The sequence below is a fragment of the Meles meles genome, chromosome 16 (genome assembly GCF_922984935.1).
Source record: "Meles meles chromosome 16, mMelMel3.1 paternal haplotype, whole genome shotgun sequence".
In the NCBI taxonomy this organism is placed as follows: Eukaryota; Metazoa; Chordata; class Mammalia; order Carnivora; family Mustelidae; genus Meles; species Meles meles.
Genome location: NC_060081.1, coordinates 54,038,131 through 54,053,826, shown reverse-complemented (window position 1 = coordinate 54,053,826; position 15,696 = coordinate 54,038,131). Strand labels below are relative to the sequence as shown.

Genomic DNA, 15,696 nt, shown 5'->3' with positions numbered 1-15,696 from the left:
TCTCTCCTGTCTCAGTGTTTGGGAAGAAAGGTAGTAAAGAGGCTGGATTCTTAGGCTCATTTACCCTGTCCCCTTCTGGAATGAATTCCTGCCATCCCCTGAGATGTATCTCCCAGATCTCAAAGGTCTGGCTGGCTGACTCTGGAAGCCACTCTTTTGACCTACTGTCCAGGGAGCCTAGCATCCAGCTCCAGGCCTCAGGTTTTACTCTCTTCCTGATGATCCTCTTTGGCTCTGGTCTCCAGAAGCTCTACAGCCCATGACCATATGCCCTGGGGTCCTCTGGACAAAATACACTTGCCAGGGCAGATGGGCTGCTCATGCCCTTCAGAGGCCTCCACTGCCTTCTCTTGTGTTCTTGGTCAATACCTGGGGATTCAGCTCACTGGGGGCCCATGACCGGGAGAGGCTTCTGTTCATCTCCGTGCTCCCCTAGCCTCCCCCTCTGTTCTTGCTTCTGATCCATGTTGCAGAGTCTCAGAGCCCACCAGCCCACGCCCTGCTTCACACAGGCTCCAAGCAATTTCCATGGCCCAGGTCCCACCCAGGCTAAACACCCGAAGAACTATAATGTGCCCTGGATACAGGCGGTAGCTGGGTCGTGGTCACACTCTGGTCCCTGGGGTGGGTCAGGTGCACAGTTGATAGAAATGGGATGTGAGATCTGCCCTCAAAGATCTCAAACTGTCTTCAGGCCACCATCCAATTGACCTTACCCCTCCCTCCATGTGGTGTTTTTGGACCTAGGACCTTTAAGGAGACAATTAAGATTAAATAAGGTTTAGTTTAGTCTGACAGAACTAGTGTCCTTGTATGAAGAGGAAGAGATTCCAGAACCCTCTCTCCACTATGAAGATACAGTGAGGGGTCCATCTATGGGCCAGAGAGAGTGTCCCCACCTGGAACTGAATCCACTGACCCCTTGATCTGGGACTTCTAACTTCCAGAACGATGAGAAAATATGTTTCTATTGTTCAAGCCATTCAGTCTCTGGTATTTTGTCATGGCAGCCCAGGCTGACAAATACAGTGTTCTTTCCCACGTGTCTCAGTTGGGATTCCCCTAGAAGCAGAACCTGAGACAAGTTCCCTGCTGGAGAACTCTGGGAGACAGTACAGAGCACACTTCAGAGCTTCCCCACCGAGTGGCAGAGAATCTGGGGTATTGATCCTCCAGCCCTCTGCAGTTGCCTGACGACTACTCCCAGGAGATGACCTCTCTGGCACTTCTGGCCTGCCCTCCCACCTGCAAAGAAAAAGCCACCAATTAGGGTTTTGTTCTAGAAGTTGTGAGCAAGTACCAGAACCAAACTGTAAGTCCAAAGGAATATGGGCAAGGTGCCAAGAGCCTCTACTTCAAGCCCTTTAGAGAGAGCATCTCTCCAGAAAGTCCTCTGCCTTCCTCCCTCATATATGTTCCAGCAGAAGCAGGCTGCTGTGCTCTGCATCCTCCCCTGGGGACCTGGCAGCCATTGGGGCTGCATTTAACTCAGACGGGACCCACTGTGGACAGGCTCCATTGACTCAAGCAAAGGTAGACAGCAGCTTGGATAAGCTCCCCAGCTGAGTATTCTGCAGAATGCCCTTCTTCCCCACCCCCAACCCATATGAGAGAAGAAGAACCCTCTTCTTCCCCCCAAAAAAACTCTCAGAAAAATGGGAAGGGCCATGCATCAGGGGAAAGATGGTCTTTTCAATAAATGATATTGAGTCCATTGCATAATATGAAAAATTAAACTGGACCTCTACCTCGCACCATACACAAAAATTAATTCTAATGGGTTGTGGATCTCAATGTGAAAGCTAAAACAATAAATTTCATGCCTTTCAAGATAGACTAGAAGCTTTTTTGCCAGAGTAACCTCCAAGCTTTGTTTTCCCACTGCATGATCAGTTTTATTTTTTTAAAAGATTTTATTTATTTATTTCACAGACAGAGATCACAAGTAGGCAGAGAGGCAGGCAGAGGGTTGGTGGGGGGAAGCAGGCTCCCCGCTGAGCAGAGAGCCCAATGGGGGACTTGATCCCAGGACCCTGGGATCATGACCTGAGCCGAAGGCAGAGGCTTTAACCAACTGAGCCACCCAGGCACCCCTGCATGATCAATTTTAGAATGAGGCAAGTATTGAACATGTTTGAGGTGATTTGAATGGACTGTCGGCATATCTTTTCTCTTTCCTAGGATGACTTCTCTAAATGGGAAAAAGTTCATACATCATAGGGTCTTTCCCCCCTAGAAGAGACAGGCTCTTCACAATGATTCACTGAAGCTCCTAGCTCCTGAGCCTAGGGTGGCCGCCTCCTGCCTTCCTACCCACACCTATACCCTTGAACTTCCTTCCTCTGCCACCGCTCAGTGGCAGAAACAAGACCCATTGGAGGATGGAAGGAAATGAGCCACCTCCTTGAGGCTTGAAGTCTGATGTTCACGAGAAGACCCCCAACATGAGGGTCCTAAGGGGTGTGCAGCAATGACCATCCCTGTGGACTCATCTTCCTGTTATTTCCTGAACCACCTTCTCTTCACACTCATTGTGAGATTTAAAGAAAATTGTTTTTATTTAACTAATCTTTACACCCAATGTGGGGCTTGAACTCATGACCCCAAGATCAAGAGTCGCATGCCCTTCTGGCTGAGTCAGCCAGGTGCCCTTCATTAGGAGATTTTTACCAGAACTTCTTAACTGAATGTAGTCTAAGTTGTCAATCTTTTCTTTATGGTTAGTGCTTCCTGTATCCTTTTAAGAAATCTTTACCTACCTAAGAAGATATTTTTGAGTATGGTATGAGCTAGGAGTCAAGTTTAATTATTTTTGTCTGGATAGTCACTTGGCTCAAGTCCATTTATCAAAATGACCAACTTTTACCCCCTGAACTGCAATTGGCACCTTTATCATGAATCAAGCACCCATATGTATATGGGTCTGTTCTGGAGTCTCTGTTCTCATCCATTGGTCTTTTTTGTTTATCTTTACACCAATACCACACTATCTTAAGTACTTAAGTACTTGAGCTTTGTAGTAAGTTTTGAAATCTAGTACGGCAAGTTGTCCTATTTAGTTCTTCATGATTATCTTGGCTACACTTGGTCCTTTGCATTTCCATATAAATGTGATAATCAGTTTACTAACTTCTATTTTTCAAAAAATTTTCCTTGGCTTCGCATCTGTAAATTTATAGGTCAGTTAATGGAGAATTGACACCTTTAATATACTATTTCAATCTATGGATATGGTATATTCATTTATCTCTATCTTTTAAAACTTCTCTAGTACTTCATAGACCTCTGTCTTATACATCTTTCATTTATTCTTCGGTATTTGATTACTTTATGCTATTATAAATAACATTTTCTTAATTTCGCTATTTGTCATGTGTATACAATTGATTTTTGAACAATAACCTTATATCCAGCAAACTTTCTTAACTCATTTATAGTAATACTTTATCCGTAGATTATCTTGGATTTTCTTAACTACAAAGGACAATTTTATCTCTTCATTTCCAGTCCTTGTTTCTTTTTCTTGCCTAAATGCACTGGCTAGACCCTTAATTCATTGTTGAATAAAAGGAGTAATAGCGGACATCTTTGTTTTGTTCCTGATCCCAAAGGCAAACTTTGCTTTTCACCATTAAGTATCACATTTGGTTTTATAGATATCCTTTTATTTCTAATTTTCTTTAAAATTTGTAAAATTTGGGGGCACCTGGGTGGCTCAGTGGGTTAAAGCCTCTGCCTTCGGCTCAGGTCATGATCCCAGGGTTCTGGGATCGAGCCCCGCATCGGGCGCTCTGCTCATCGGGGAGCCTGCTTCCTCCTCTCTCTCTCTGCCTGCCTCTCTGCCTGCTTATGATCTCTGTCTGTCAAATAAATAAATAAAATATTTTTTAAAAATAAAATTTTAAAAATTTTGAATAGATGTTCAAATTTTATAAAATGGTTTTCTGCAAATATTTGAGATAATAACATGACTTTCTCCATTATTTTGTTAACATGCTGAATTACATTCGTTGTATGTCTAATGACAAACCATTGCATTAACTGTGTAATTACTTGTTTAATGGTAAACTCCCATCCTTTACCCAGGAGATACTATTTGTCATCAGGGAGTCCATTCCCTCTCTCCCTCCATCTCTCCCTCTCCCCTCAATCCCTCTCTCTCTCCTACTCTCCCAGAAGGCACTCGTTGGCCCTCACCTTCCCCACTTCTCAGGAAGTTAGGCTTCTGGGAAACAAAATGCAGAGACCAGCAGACCGCCCTGGTATTTCAGCCCACCGTGCTACCTTCTGGGAGCGGGGCTGCAAACTCAACAAGAACAAATGTAAATTCAAGTCTCACTAAGTCATTCTACCTCCACTCTAACATGCCTCTCCCCAGCTGGACTCTTGGCTCTGGATCCCCTGTATTGGAGTTCTAGAATCTTGGGCCATCCTTTCCAAAGACCTGCCTCCACCTACCTCCCCTAGGGAAAGGTGGCCAAACCTTGCAGGGGAGCCAAACGGCAGCTCTGGGGGGATGGGGTCACTCTGGGTTCAGAGCTGCCAGGACTGCCAAGGGGAATGGTGGGAGGGTTCTGAGTGCACAACCCCCGATTGGAGACAGAATGAAAGAGATTTCCTGACTCTAAAGATGTAGAAGAGGCTTCTCAGCAGGACAATAACAGAAGCAAGATCTTTTTTTTTTGCACATTCTTTAGGTAATTTTATTCCTTGAGAGAGGAGGGGTCAAGTGTTTAAAAGGGGAAGGAAAAATGCCTTAGCAGGTCTGTTGTTCCTTGGGGCCTGGCATCCCCGCATCTTGTCTCTTCAAAGCCTTTCCTTCCCCATCCCCTGCCAGCCTGGGAGCGAAGGCAGCTCCCGAGGCCTCCCTGGCTGTGCAGTGGGCCCCTCAGGCTGGCCTGCCAGGGCTCCGGGGAGAGGGGGAGTGTGGATGCGTCCCCATGGCGAGGTTGTAAAGGGCTGTCTGGCACTGTGACCGAGGGACACTCCACAGTTGGGCAGCCATCCCAGGAGTCCAGGAAAGCCCTCTGGCCTGGGCCCCTGTCCCTGTTGCCTCTCTTGGGGTTCCGCTCACCTGGGAGCCTGGCTCCCCTCCACACATCCACCCACTCACCCAGCATCCGAGTTGACCTTCAGATGGTGGAGGAGGGTCTGGCCACTTTGGGGCTGGCAGGGACTTGAGCTCAGCCAGCTTTGGCTTCTGTGGTAAAAGCTGGTTTGTCTGGGGCTGCTTCCTAGGCCGTTCTTGGAGCCAGGCCCAACAGGCCCCCTTGCCAAGATAAACTGCGGCTGGTGGGTGTAATCTGGTGGAGTGGCTGCTGAGCGGGCCCAGACTTGGCAGGCCTCTTGGTGGTGCCCTGGCCTGGTCCACAGCACAAAGTCCCACAAGGTCCCGGGGCCAGGCCAGGCCAGGCCAGGAGCAGGGACCGAGAGCCTGCTTGCTGGGCATCTCTCTGCCCTCTTTGTTGACGGCGGCAGGGGCATCCGCTCTCTTGGTCTCAGCCGGAAACCAAAACCTCAGAATGAAGCCTCAAGGTTGACCGAATTCCTTCAAACCTACTTCCTTGTGGGAGCAGCGCTGTAGCAGAAGATGGCGGAGAGGGGGTCGCAGGGAACTCTAGGTGCCTGTGTGCATGCCTGGGGGTGTGTGTGTGCAAGTGCCAGCTGCCAGAGCAGGGAAAGAACCCCCACGAGGCCTCTGCTGCTGCGGTACGAGGGGGCTATGCCGCCATTATGCCTCACGTTCACTCAGCACTTGCCACCGGCCCGTTCTCTTAGGTGGGATTCCCTGGAACGGAGCTAAAATGGGGATCTGGGAGCGTGTGAAAGTCTTCCCTGGAAGAAAAGTCGTGAGGGAGGTAGGACAGGGCAGGGCAAAGAGCTGAGAACAATCCCAGCAGGGAGCTCTGGAGCTTGAAGTTCACTCCAGTTGGACCCGCGGCAAGGAGAAAGCTAGAATACCTCCGGGCCAGTCAGTCCTTGGTCACAGGCTGCCAAAGCAGGACAGAGCATGGAACCCCTGTGTCAAGCAGCTCCCAGTCGGCCAAGAGCGGTACTTGCGGGAGGCCGCCAGCTATTAGCAGACAACTCTCCCCTCAGTCCGGGGATGGGGGCACTGGCTGCTGAGAAGGTTCTCGATGGGACAGGAAGGGCCTCCACCCTAGCCATCTCTTGTACCTCCAGAACAGGGGCCAGGCCTTTGTGGGACCACTATTTCCTGGGTGGCAAGCACGCCCCTTGTGTTTCAGGCTGGGCTGTTTGGGAGTGTCCTGGGCTGTTGACAAACAAAGGGCGGGGATCTGTGCAGGGAGATGGATGAGGCCAACAGTGCTCAGCAGCAGAGGCGGACACGTGACCAGTGGAACCTTAAGAGCAGTCACTCGCTGTGGGGGTGATGGGTGGTTGTCTCTACTGGCTCTGCTGACCCAGGGCCCCAGGCTGTTGTCCCAACCCTCTTGTGCCTGTCCTTGCCCTCCCCAACCAAGCTGGGCCGTTTCCTTTCTCACCTCCCCAATCAGGTGGCCCCTCAGCGGATCCCAGTCCCCGGACTGGGGAAGGGGAGGGCTGGCGGTCTTGCTGTCCCTCTAGTCTCCTTCCAAGACATCATCTTGGCATCAACACCTGCTTTCCTTGGGCCTTCCCTTTTCATACCCAAGAGCCAATTTCCAAAACACAACTAAAAACACTGAGCCTGCTCTGTTCTCCCTCCGAACTGCTAAATCTGAAATGTACACAGAAAGGTAACTTTCTTTGCCCTGAAGTCAACTCTACCTGCTATTAAGGTAGCCACTCCTGCAGCACCTGGCTGGCTCCCTGCCTGGAGTGTGCGGCTCTGATCTCAGGGTTGTGGGTTCGAGCCCTGTGTTGGGTGCAGAGATTACTTAAAAATAAAATCTTTAGGGGAAAAAAAAAAAAAAGCCTCTCCTACTTTCTTAATATAACCTTTTCCAGCCTTTTACTTTCAAGGTGCCTGTATTTTTACACTGGAGGTGAGTTTGTTACCGTCTATACCAGAGTCCCATCTTGTAATCCACTTGGCCAATCAGCTGGGCACTTAAGTGTACTTTTCATTATGTATATTAAACTCTGATGAATAAAAACAATCTTTTTGTTTGGAAAAAGGTGACACTGTACAAGGGGAGCTGGAGGTGGGACCAGGGAGATGGGAGAAGGGGCGCGGAATTCCTCCCAGTGATCTGAGAATGAAAGTATGAGAGGGAGACACAGAGACAGCTCAAGAAACAGAGACAACAGAACAGCCCAGCACTAGGCAGGCTTACCTAACAGGAGGCTACCGGGATGTCTTTCTGCTGAATTTGCATGTTAGTAACTGCCCCATCCCTGACCTTACAAACTCTCCTCTGAATCACAGTGGGCTGGGTGCCTGATAAATGCATTTTGGAGGTTTCTTTGCAAGCTAGGGTATAGTTACAGTTTGTTTGTTTGTTTGTTAATTTTAATTTCTTTAAGAACTCGCTATACCCAACATGGGGCTTGAACTCATGACCAGGAGATCAAGAGTTGCACATTCCACCAAGCCAGCTAGGCATCCCAGTTACAGTTAGATTTTGCCAGTGGGTTGGAGATTACAAAGTGGCAGGAAGGGAGAAATTATTCTGCTTCAGGCTCTGGCCATGGCAAGTGGTTGCAAGTGATCACAGGTGACCACAGGAGGTCTGGAGCCCAGTTTCTAGGTAAAACTCCCTTCTCTCTTTTCATCATCCAGTTCTTCCAAAACCTTTATATCCAATGTCCAGCATTACATTTTTCTCTGCTTGAAATCCCTGAGTGAGCGATTTCCCTGGCAAGACACAGGCTGACACACAATTGGCCCCTCAGTCTAAAAGAAAGGAATCAAATCTTATCATTTACCAACCCTCTCCAAAAATGGCTATCGAAGGGAATTCAAACATGCCCAGCTGTCCTGTCTGCCTTGGCTGGTCTCTCCTGCTTGGAGCTCTCTGTCCATACCCCACACTTGGTTCACCTCCCATCAAACCTCCGAGAACCTTCTTATCTGTTGCATCCTTGACGTCCAAGTCCCTGCTGAATGGCAGTATTTCACACCCAAGTATGTAAGCCCATCTGTGCTCCCACAGCAACCGGCCTCCGCCTCAGCATGCCTCACACCGCACTGAACTGTCCCCTCTCTTGACTGGGAGCCCCAGGAGGTTGGGAGGGCCCGGCTTATCCTTGACTCCTTGCATGCTTGGCCCTGAGCACGGTGCCTGTGGTTGCTGGATGAGTTGCTCTGGTAAGCCCTAGGTTCAGGAAGAACCCGGGCGGGATCTTCTTTCCACACCATTTCTCCAGATGTCAATCGATGAAAGCAAGCAAATATGCGAGGAATAGGATCGGGGAGAAGGGGAAACTGAGGCCTGGCCCAGCGGCAGGACCTGGGACACAGAGACCACAGGAAGACTGGCTGAGGTGCCAAGTAGCTTTAATGAGCCTGAGCACCTCTTCCCCTGTTCTGTCCCTCCTTCAGTTCTGGGCAGGTCCAGCCTGCCCAAGGCTCTAGGGCTCTTCCCCTGGGCACATGTTAATTTTTCTGTCCCCTCAGCCGCTCCAGTCGCCTCCGAAGGTCTGGGGGCACCTTGGCCCCGGCTGCCAGCAGCTCTCGCAGTCTTTGCTTGGGAGTCTTGGTGAGGTGGAAATTGCAGGGTACTGGGCCCTCTTCAAAGGGAACCCAGCAGTTCCTCGTGGCTGTGTGGTAGCCCTCAGCACTGGCGGTCACCACATAGTCCCCTGGGGTCAGCAGGCGCCAGTAATCCCCGCCCCATGCTGACAGGAGTGAAGGGCAAGATCAGGATAGGGGGACTCTCGGCTTCTGACCCAGCCGAAAGCCACCCCCTCCCACAGGTCCATGCTCCCCTCTCCCACACACCTGTCGTGACATCATGGTTAATCCCTTCCACAGCAATGACAGCATCGGCAATCCCCAGCTCTGTGTCTTTGTCCCGCACGACTCCTGTAATGCCCATTCTCACCTGTGTGGGGGTGGGGGGAAAGGCTATCAAACCCCTTCCCCTTCTGCTTGCGAATGTGACCTTCACTTCATTTTCTGGCTCTGTTCAGGGCAAAGTCGGGGATGGCAGGTCTATGCTCCTAGGTGGCCACACTCTGGTAAAAATAACTCCCGAATGATCAACTGCCTGAGGACGGGGAGCTATGAACACCCGGCTGGGAAGCCTGTCTTTGGGTTTCCGCAAGTTCAGCGACCTTCAATATCAGGCTTGTCATTTTGCAACCTTTGGAAATCACACTTATGGAGCCGTTACAAGGGTTACAGGTCCCGTGGAACAGGAAACATCCATGCCAGGGTCCCCCCACCCCCCGCCCTTGCATAAGGGGTCTCTTCTGGGAACAGTTCTCCTGGGACAGCTTTGAGACAGCTCTACGGCCTGGGGCTAGACGGCTGTGGGGTCCACTCCTCCTGGCTCATGATGTCCGAGGCCGTCCTGCTGGCGGACTGTGCTTCCCATGGGGACCGTGGGAGGCCCCCCAATGGGAGCTGCAACCCCGGGGGAACAGTGGACAAGACCGCAGCTGTGACACGGGCAGGCCGGGGCAGAGCAGTTCGGATCCCACCTGTTCCAGGTAGGTAAGGAGGGCTTCTTTGTTGTTCTCCCACTCCTGGGGCAGCTCGTTCTCGTGAGGAAATTTGTCACAGGACAGCTCCACGGTGATCTCGAAGCAGTTGGTGTGCAGGTAGCTGAAGTCATTCATACCTAGGGTTACCACAGAGGCTGGAGCCTGGGGGGCAGGGGGATGGGAGCCCGGCCCTCCTGGGGCCCTCCTCAGGGACAGACTTTCGCGAGGGCATCGACACTTCTGCCCTAGGTGGACCGAGCAGACCGCCTGACGGGGACAGGGCTACAGGCCCAGGGCTAACTCTATCCTGAGGCACGTACTCCCAGGAACTGTGTGCCAGTCAGCGCCGTTGATGATGTTGCCGAGCGAGGAGAAGTCCTGGCTGTGGCAGGGTCGGCGGTCTGGGTTCTGCATAGCCCAGTTAGTGCCTGCATAGACCGTGCTGAGCCAGCGGAACACAGCATCATCTGGGGTGGGCGTGAGTTCACGGGCGGCCCACGGGGTCCGGGTCATGTCGAATGGGTAGGACACCACGAGCTCACCCCCGTGGAGGTTGGCACTGAGCACGAAGGGAATCCGCTGCATCCACTCAATTACGGCTCGCGTTTCGGGAGCCACCTAGACAGGTGCGGATCAGGCAGGGGTGGGAGACAGAGACAAGGGCCCCCGGGGAGCCCTCCACCACAGGCCCAGAATACTCACAGTGGCGTTGGGCAGGGTGTAGTAGGTGGGTAGGGGCAGGTGATGATTGGGGACGGTGTCAGGCACCAACCCATCATCCTCTGCTTCCCACAGGGGCGTGTTGAGGTCGGCAAAATTATGGTTAAGGTCAATGCCCTGCTGGTTCCAGCGGCCCTCGGCCCAGCCTACCAGCTCCGAGCCCTGCGAGGGTAGGGGCTTGTTCAAGCCAAGCGGGCACCAGTGCAGAAGAGGCAGGGCGGCCCTCAGCCTAGCCAGCCTACCCGGCGGAAGGCAGTCTCATAACCGTCAGGGTTCATGGAGGGCAGGAGGTGAATACGGGTCTCGGTGAGCAGCCGGGTCACTCGCGGGTCCCCTCGCAGGTACTCGTGGCACAGGAACTGCATCAGGAACAGGAGCAGCTCCCTGCCCAGCGCCTCATTGCCATGCATGCCAGCCACGTAACGCACCTCAGGCTCCCCTGGGAACACGGCGGGGGGAGGGGGGGCGGGGTTCGGAGCTGGCGCATGCGCACAACCCCACCCCGCACCCACCTCTCTCCCAGCTCAGAACCCGCCAGTACCCAGCTCGTGTTCGCCAGGCTGGTCCGACATCTCCATCACATACAGCTTCAGGCCCTGGTGGCTCTTTCCGATGCTGTAGACGCGGGTGATGTTGGGGCATTTCTCGTTCACCTGCTTCATCAGCTAGGAGGGCAGAGCAGCGCAGGGCGTGTGAAGATCAGACCCCAGGGTCTGATCCCACGTGGCTGGGGAAGGACTCACAGAAACCAGTGGTGGTCCACACACATGGGGACATATAGAAGAGGAGCAGTAGCAGACCAGAAGGAAGGGTTAGATCAAGAAAACAGGGAGGCAACATAACCAGGGCAATTGGGGTAGAGTTTAGGGGTCAAGGGGAGAAAAGGGTGAGACAGTGGAGGAAGTAGGGACATGAGGACAGTCCTAGCAGGTTAAGCCCTGGTGGGAAGGGGACCTAAGACAGGCCACTCGTCTCCACCCCGGCTCATAGGGGTTATGTCTGACCTTCCTCATGGCCTTGTAATTGTGATGCCGGAAGTCCAAAGGGTCAGAGGATCCCAGTGCAGGGGCCTTAGGGAATAGGTCATTCGGATCTGGTGGAGAATGAATTCATGGTAAAGAGGATCCATGCTGGAGTTTTTTGTTTTTTGTTTCTTTTTTACGATTTTATTTATTTGAGAGAGAGAGAGAATGAGAGAAAGCACGAGAGAGGGAAGGGTCAGAGGGAGAAGCAGACTCCCTGCCAAGTGGGGAGCCTGATGCAGGACTCAATCCTGGGACTCCAGGATCATGACCTGAGCCAAAGGCAGTCACTTAACCAACTGAGCCACCCAAGTGCCCTCCCCCACCGCTGGAGATTTTACCCTGGTCATCCAGCTCTTGTCTGACTGCCCACCTGAGACCGGGCAGGCCAGGATCTCTGCCCGGAGGCATGACGCGCCTCCCTGAAGCCAGGTCTGGGGCAGCAGGCGAATGAAGCGGGCCACCTGGGGCTCGGGCAGAAGGTTCAGCACTGGTGTCTCTGGGTCTGAGTTGGCAGGAAATACCTGGGGACATCAATTGCTTTAGGGGGACTGCTCAACACCCAGCAAGCCTGGCCCAGGGCCAGAGAAAGAACTCAGGCCTCTAAGCTCACCACCAAACCTACCCTGGTGGGCTCAGCTGGAGACTGGCACTCTAGGACAAACATAGACCCCCTGCTAACCGGTAGCCCTCGGCAGCCAGACTTTCTGGCTTGCTCATAGCTTATGAAATAGACCAGTAGGGGCCCATCACTCAGCAGCAGCCGGCCCCACACTATAGTCTGGTATAAAAAGGGGTCTGTGAACTGGGACAGCCAGAGCCATGGGGAGGTGAGAAGTGGGTTGGAGGCCCGTCACCAGAGAGGGTATTCCAGTAGGATGCTGTGGCATGAAGTGGGGCCCACCCCGTGGAGAAAGTACCTGGGGAAGATGTGAGCATGTTCCCAAGCAGCTTAGCCCCCAAGGCTGTCTGGTGGGTGCTACCCATTCTGACAACCCCCTTTCTCCTAGGATGCCAAGTGCACATCCATACCTTGACCTCAGAGAAGCCTTAGCCCCGCCCAGTACCCTATGGGTGGGGGGACAACAGACCGACGCAACCACCACAGGACCACTCACCGCCTCCATCCCACTGCTGCGGTTCCTACTCCCCCACCACGTCTGACTGTCATTGCTGAACTGGACCTTGTATGATGTGACCCAGTCGTACCTGGGGCAGGAAGTGTGGGGAGAGATCATCGGTGGCCCCAGGACACCACCCCACCCCCCTCCCGAGTCTGCCTGAGACTTCCTGGACTGGGCTAGTCTGCCTCACCTCCAGATGGAGTTCCTGCCCTGTGTGATGATGCCTGAGAAGCGGGTGGGGTGCCTAGCATCCACCTGAAACCACGGCTCAGTGTCCTGCTGCTCAGCACACCAGGCCCCATCATAGAGGTCACCATCCTCCAGGCCTGACTGTGCACAGGATAAGGTAATCAGACCCAGCTGAACAGCAGAGAGTGGGCCTGGGATGGGGGACAGGGAAGGGTAGGGAAGAAGTTCCTAGGAGGCGCCCTGCTCAGAGTCAGGGCTGCTGACCTGAATGTTGAGCCGTCCCCGGTGTGGTCCAAGACCGAAGGACTGGCTACTGGATGCCTCAAGCTGGCTGTCTGAAACTCGCAGGGACTCCAGGCCCAAAGGGGGACAGCCTGGGGCAGGAACAGAGGAGTGAGATGGGACCAGAGAAAGCATCCAGGGAAGGTAGGAAGCCGAGCCCACGCTTGCCCGTGTGCTGGGCAAGCTGGGGGGCATGCCTATGCCTCTGAGGCCAGAAGTGACATGAGTATGCACCCTAGGGGCTGCAAGTCTGGGCAGGAGCAGCAGTACCTGGGTCCTGCTCCTCTGGGAGGTCAAGGGCTCCTGTAGTGGTGGTGGTCACCGGAGGCCTGGCAGTCACCGTGGGTCTGGGGCGAATTAGTTTCTTTCGTTTTTTCATAATGACCTTCTTCTTCTTGACGATGCGAACCCGGACATGTCGTTCTGAGGTCCCTGGGGACCACAGAGGCACAGAGTGGTCTTGGTCAGAGCCCAAGAGAGCAAGCAAGCCCCGGGCAGCAAACCCCCAACCCTAGTATCTAAAGCCTTCGCATGGACTTAAAGTCTGACCCCCACCTGCCTCTCCCACCACTTCTGTGGCTCCTTCTCCTTCTTGACATGACTGCATGTTTGGCTGGCCTCATCTCCAACCCTTTCCAGTGGAGAGTTACACCCAGCCCCTAAGAACTGATGGGTTGCTCCAAGGAACTGAGTTTGGCCTTGGTTGACCCTCTCCATCATACCATCCACCACCCCTGACCTTATTGCTTAATTTCCAGTCTTTGAGTTTCAGCCCAGGAGACTTCCTTAGCCCTAGACCCAATCTCATGCTCCAAAGCCCAAGTTGGCCTCTATCGCTGCATCTGCCCCCTGGGCTGAGATGTCCTGTTCTCAGACGGTCTGCCCCAGTGTTCGGGCTTTCCATGGCTGGACCTGTGTCCTTCCTGCCCTGTAGTACAGCACCTTGAACAGGTTGGATGTTTCTAGTTCCCCTCGCACCCAGCTCCACAGGTACTTCCAGAACGGACTGTACATTTTTTTATCTGGTGACCCAGGCCTTTCCACATACAGTTTCCTTTTCCTCCTCTCTCTTTAGCTCTTTCTGACTCAGAGAGATCCACCTTTCAGGACCAGTTCCACTTGCCTCCTCTGAGAAGCCCTCCTTGATTGCCCTCCTTTTGCCATCCTCTTCCAGGCACTCACAGCTGAAGGCAGGAAGTCAAGCAGCCTGTCTCTCCCCGACCCCTGCCAGTGCCCCATTCCTCCAGGCAGCTGGCAGAGGGCTCTCCTGCCTTGCTCTCCCTCTTTCCTTCCCGCCCCAGCCCTCAAGCTCTGTCCTAAGTAGCTCTGCACCTTTTAGTCTCAGGGCTTTTGTCTGTCCCTCTTTCTCCCCTTCTCCTGGCTGTGGTCTCAGTTTCCTCATCAGTGAAAAGGTTTGGGGCTGGAGGAGGCAGCATCCTACTGGCTCCATCCCAGGACTGCTGACTTGGTCTGGCTGGGAACTGGGGCTGCTGAGTCAGCAGCCATAGCAAGGGGGAGGGAAGGAGTGGATATGTGTGTGTCCGGAAGGGTCGGCACACAAGCTCCAGGCAGGGGGAGTGTGTGAGCTAACCGTTGTGTGCGTGTGTGTCGGTCGGGGAAGGGTGGACACACAGCGGACGGGGGAGAAGGGTAACCGGCCAGCCCGAGAAGCGGGGGGCCCTCGGTCGGGGCGCTCACCATTATCCTTCCCCGCGGGCGGCTGGACTGGGCTGCTCTGCGGGGCCGGGGTCGAGCCACGAGCCGGGCCCCAGGCCTCGGTGGTAGCGGGCGGCGCAAGTCCCAGCACGGAGGTGCCGGGCGTCCGCAGACCCAGACCGACGGCAGGCGCGAAGGTGGCCAAGGCGAGCAGGAGACCCCACATGGTAGGATCCAAAGGTGCGGACGCGCGGGGTTCCCGCTGGTGGGTGGGTTCGTCTCTTCCTGCCGGGTGCTCTGGAGCCCCCCGCCCCTTCCTGCAGCCGCCACACGCCCCCTGCGGCTCCGCCCGCCCACAGCCCTCTGGCTGGCCTCGGACCCTGGAGGGGAGGGGAGAGGAGGGGAGGGGAGGGTCCAGGCTGAGCGCGCGGGGCGGACCCCGGGAGCGGCCGCCCCGGGTCTCCGCACCCACCGACCCCGCCCCGCCCCCTCCGGCGTCCCGAGCTCACCCGCCCCACTCGGGCGCTGCGGTCTGCAGTTCGCACAGCCCCTCGGCACCCCTCCTTGATTTCACTAAACCCTGTGAAGCGCCCGGCCCACAGTGGGCACCTACTTTGCACCGCGTACCACGCCGGGTGCTTTGCACATGGCCTCTCAATCAAACCTCATTTTACAAACAGGTAAACTGAGCCTCAGAGCGCCCTACTGACTTGGCCAAGGTAGCAAAGCTGAGAACTTTGGGGAGGAAACTACTATCCGAGAGGGAAATCCATCCAGAGCTAGAGGCCCCCTCCCAGGGCGGATGGGTCAGAAAGAAGAGGGGAAACCGAGGCACGGGGTGGGGCGGCGAGCAAGGGGAGGATTAGCCCGCCCTCCAGGAATCCTTCTGAAAGGCAACGCTAGGGGCCCAGCCAGAGACCGCGCTTCCCACCGCCAACCCCCTCCTCCGGCCCCGCCTCTCTTCTCTTCTCCTTCCCCTTCCCTTCCCTCCCCTCCCCTCCTCCTTTGCTCGCCGGCTGCCACGTTCCGGGGTTACATAACTCGAGGAGAGAAGCCGGAGCAGATACCCAGAGGGCTGGGGACTGAGGTGGAGGGACGGAGGCCTGATG

The 15,696-nt window shown here is 54.2% G+C and overlaps 1 protein-coding gene across 2 annotated transcripts; it reads right to left on the bottom strand.

The window, feature by feature from the left end:
- Positions 1-8,473: 8,473 nt before the first annotated feature.
- CPXM1 (carboxypeptidase X, M14 family member 1) lies at positions 8,474-14,916 on the bottom strand. Of its 2 annotated transcripts, XM_045981187.1 has the most exons (14): positions 14,630-14,916; positions 13,202-13,363; positions 12,914-13,023; positions 12,651-12,790; positions 12,455-12,545; positions 11,710-11,860; positions 11,319-11,407; positions 10,856-10,979; positions 10,557-10,753; positions 10,297-10,476; positions 9,915-10,212; positions 9,592-9,731; positions 8,888-8,990; positions 8,474-8,784 (listed from the first exon to the last, which is right to left on the bottom strand). In XM_045981187.1, exons 1-14 carry the CDS (start codon positions 14,811-14,813, stop codon positions 8,543-8,545), a joined length of 2,211 nt encoding a protein of 736 aa, XP_045837143.1. In that variant the 5' UTR covers positions 14,814-14,916; the 3' UTR covers positions 8,474-8,542. The 2 variants fall into 2 exon arrangements, with proteins under 2 accessions (XP_045837143.1, XP_045837144.1); XM_045981188.1 differs by lacking the exons at positions 12,455-12,545; positions 12,651-12,790.
- Positions 14,917-15,696: the final 780 nt, after the last annotated feature.

What these genes read in the sequence shown, in the direction of transcription:
- CPXM1 (XM_045981187.1), bottom strand. Translation starts at nt 14,813, where the DNA reads ATGTGGGGTCTCCTGCTCGCCTTGGCCACCTTCGCGCCTGCCGTCGGT. An exon ending in GCCCGCGGGGAAGGATAATG is followed by an intron (nt 13,364 to 14,629) that starts GTGAGCGCCCCG and finishes TGTGGTCCCCAG; the next exon opens with GGACCTCAGAACGACATGTC. An exon ending in GCCTGGCGAACACGAGCTGG is followed by an intron (nt 10,754 to 10,855) that starts GTACTGGCGGGT and finishes CCGTGTTCCCAG; the next exon opens with GGGAGCCTGAGGTGCGTTAC.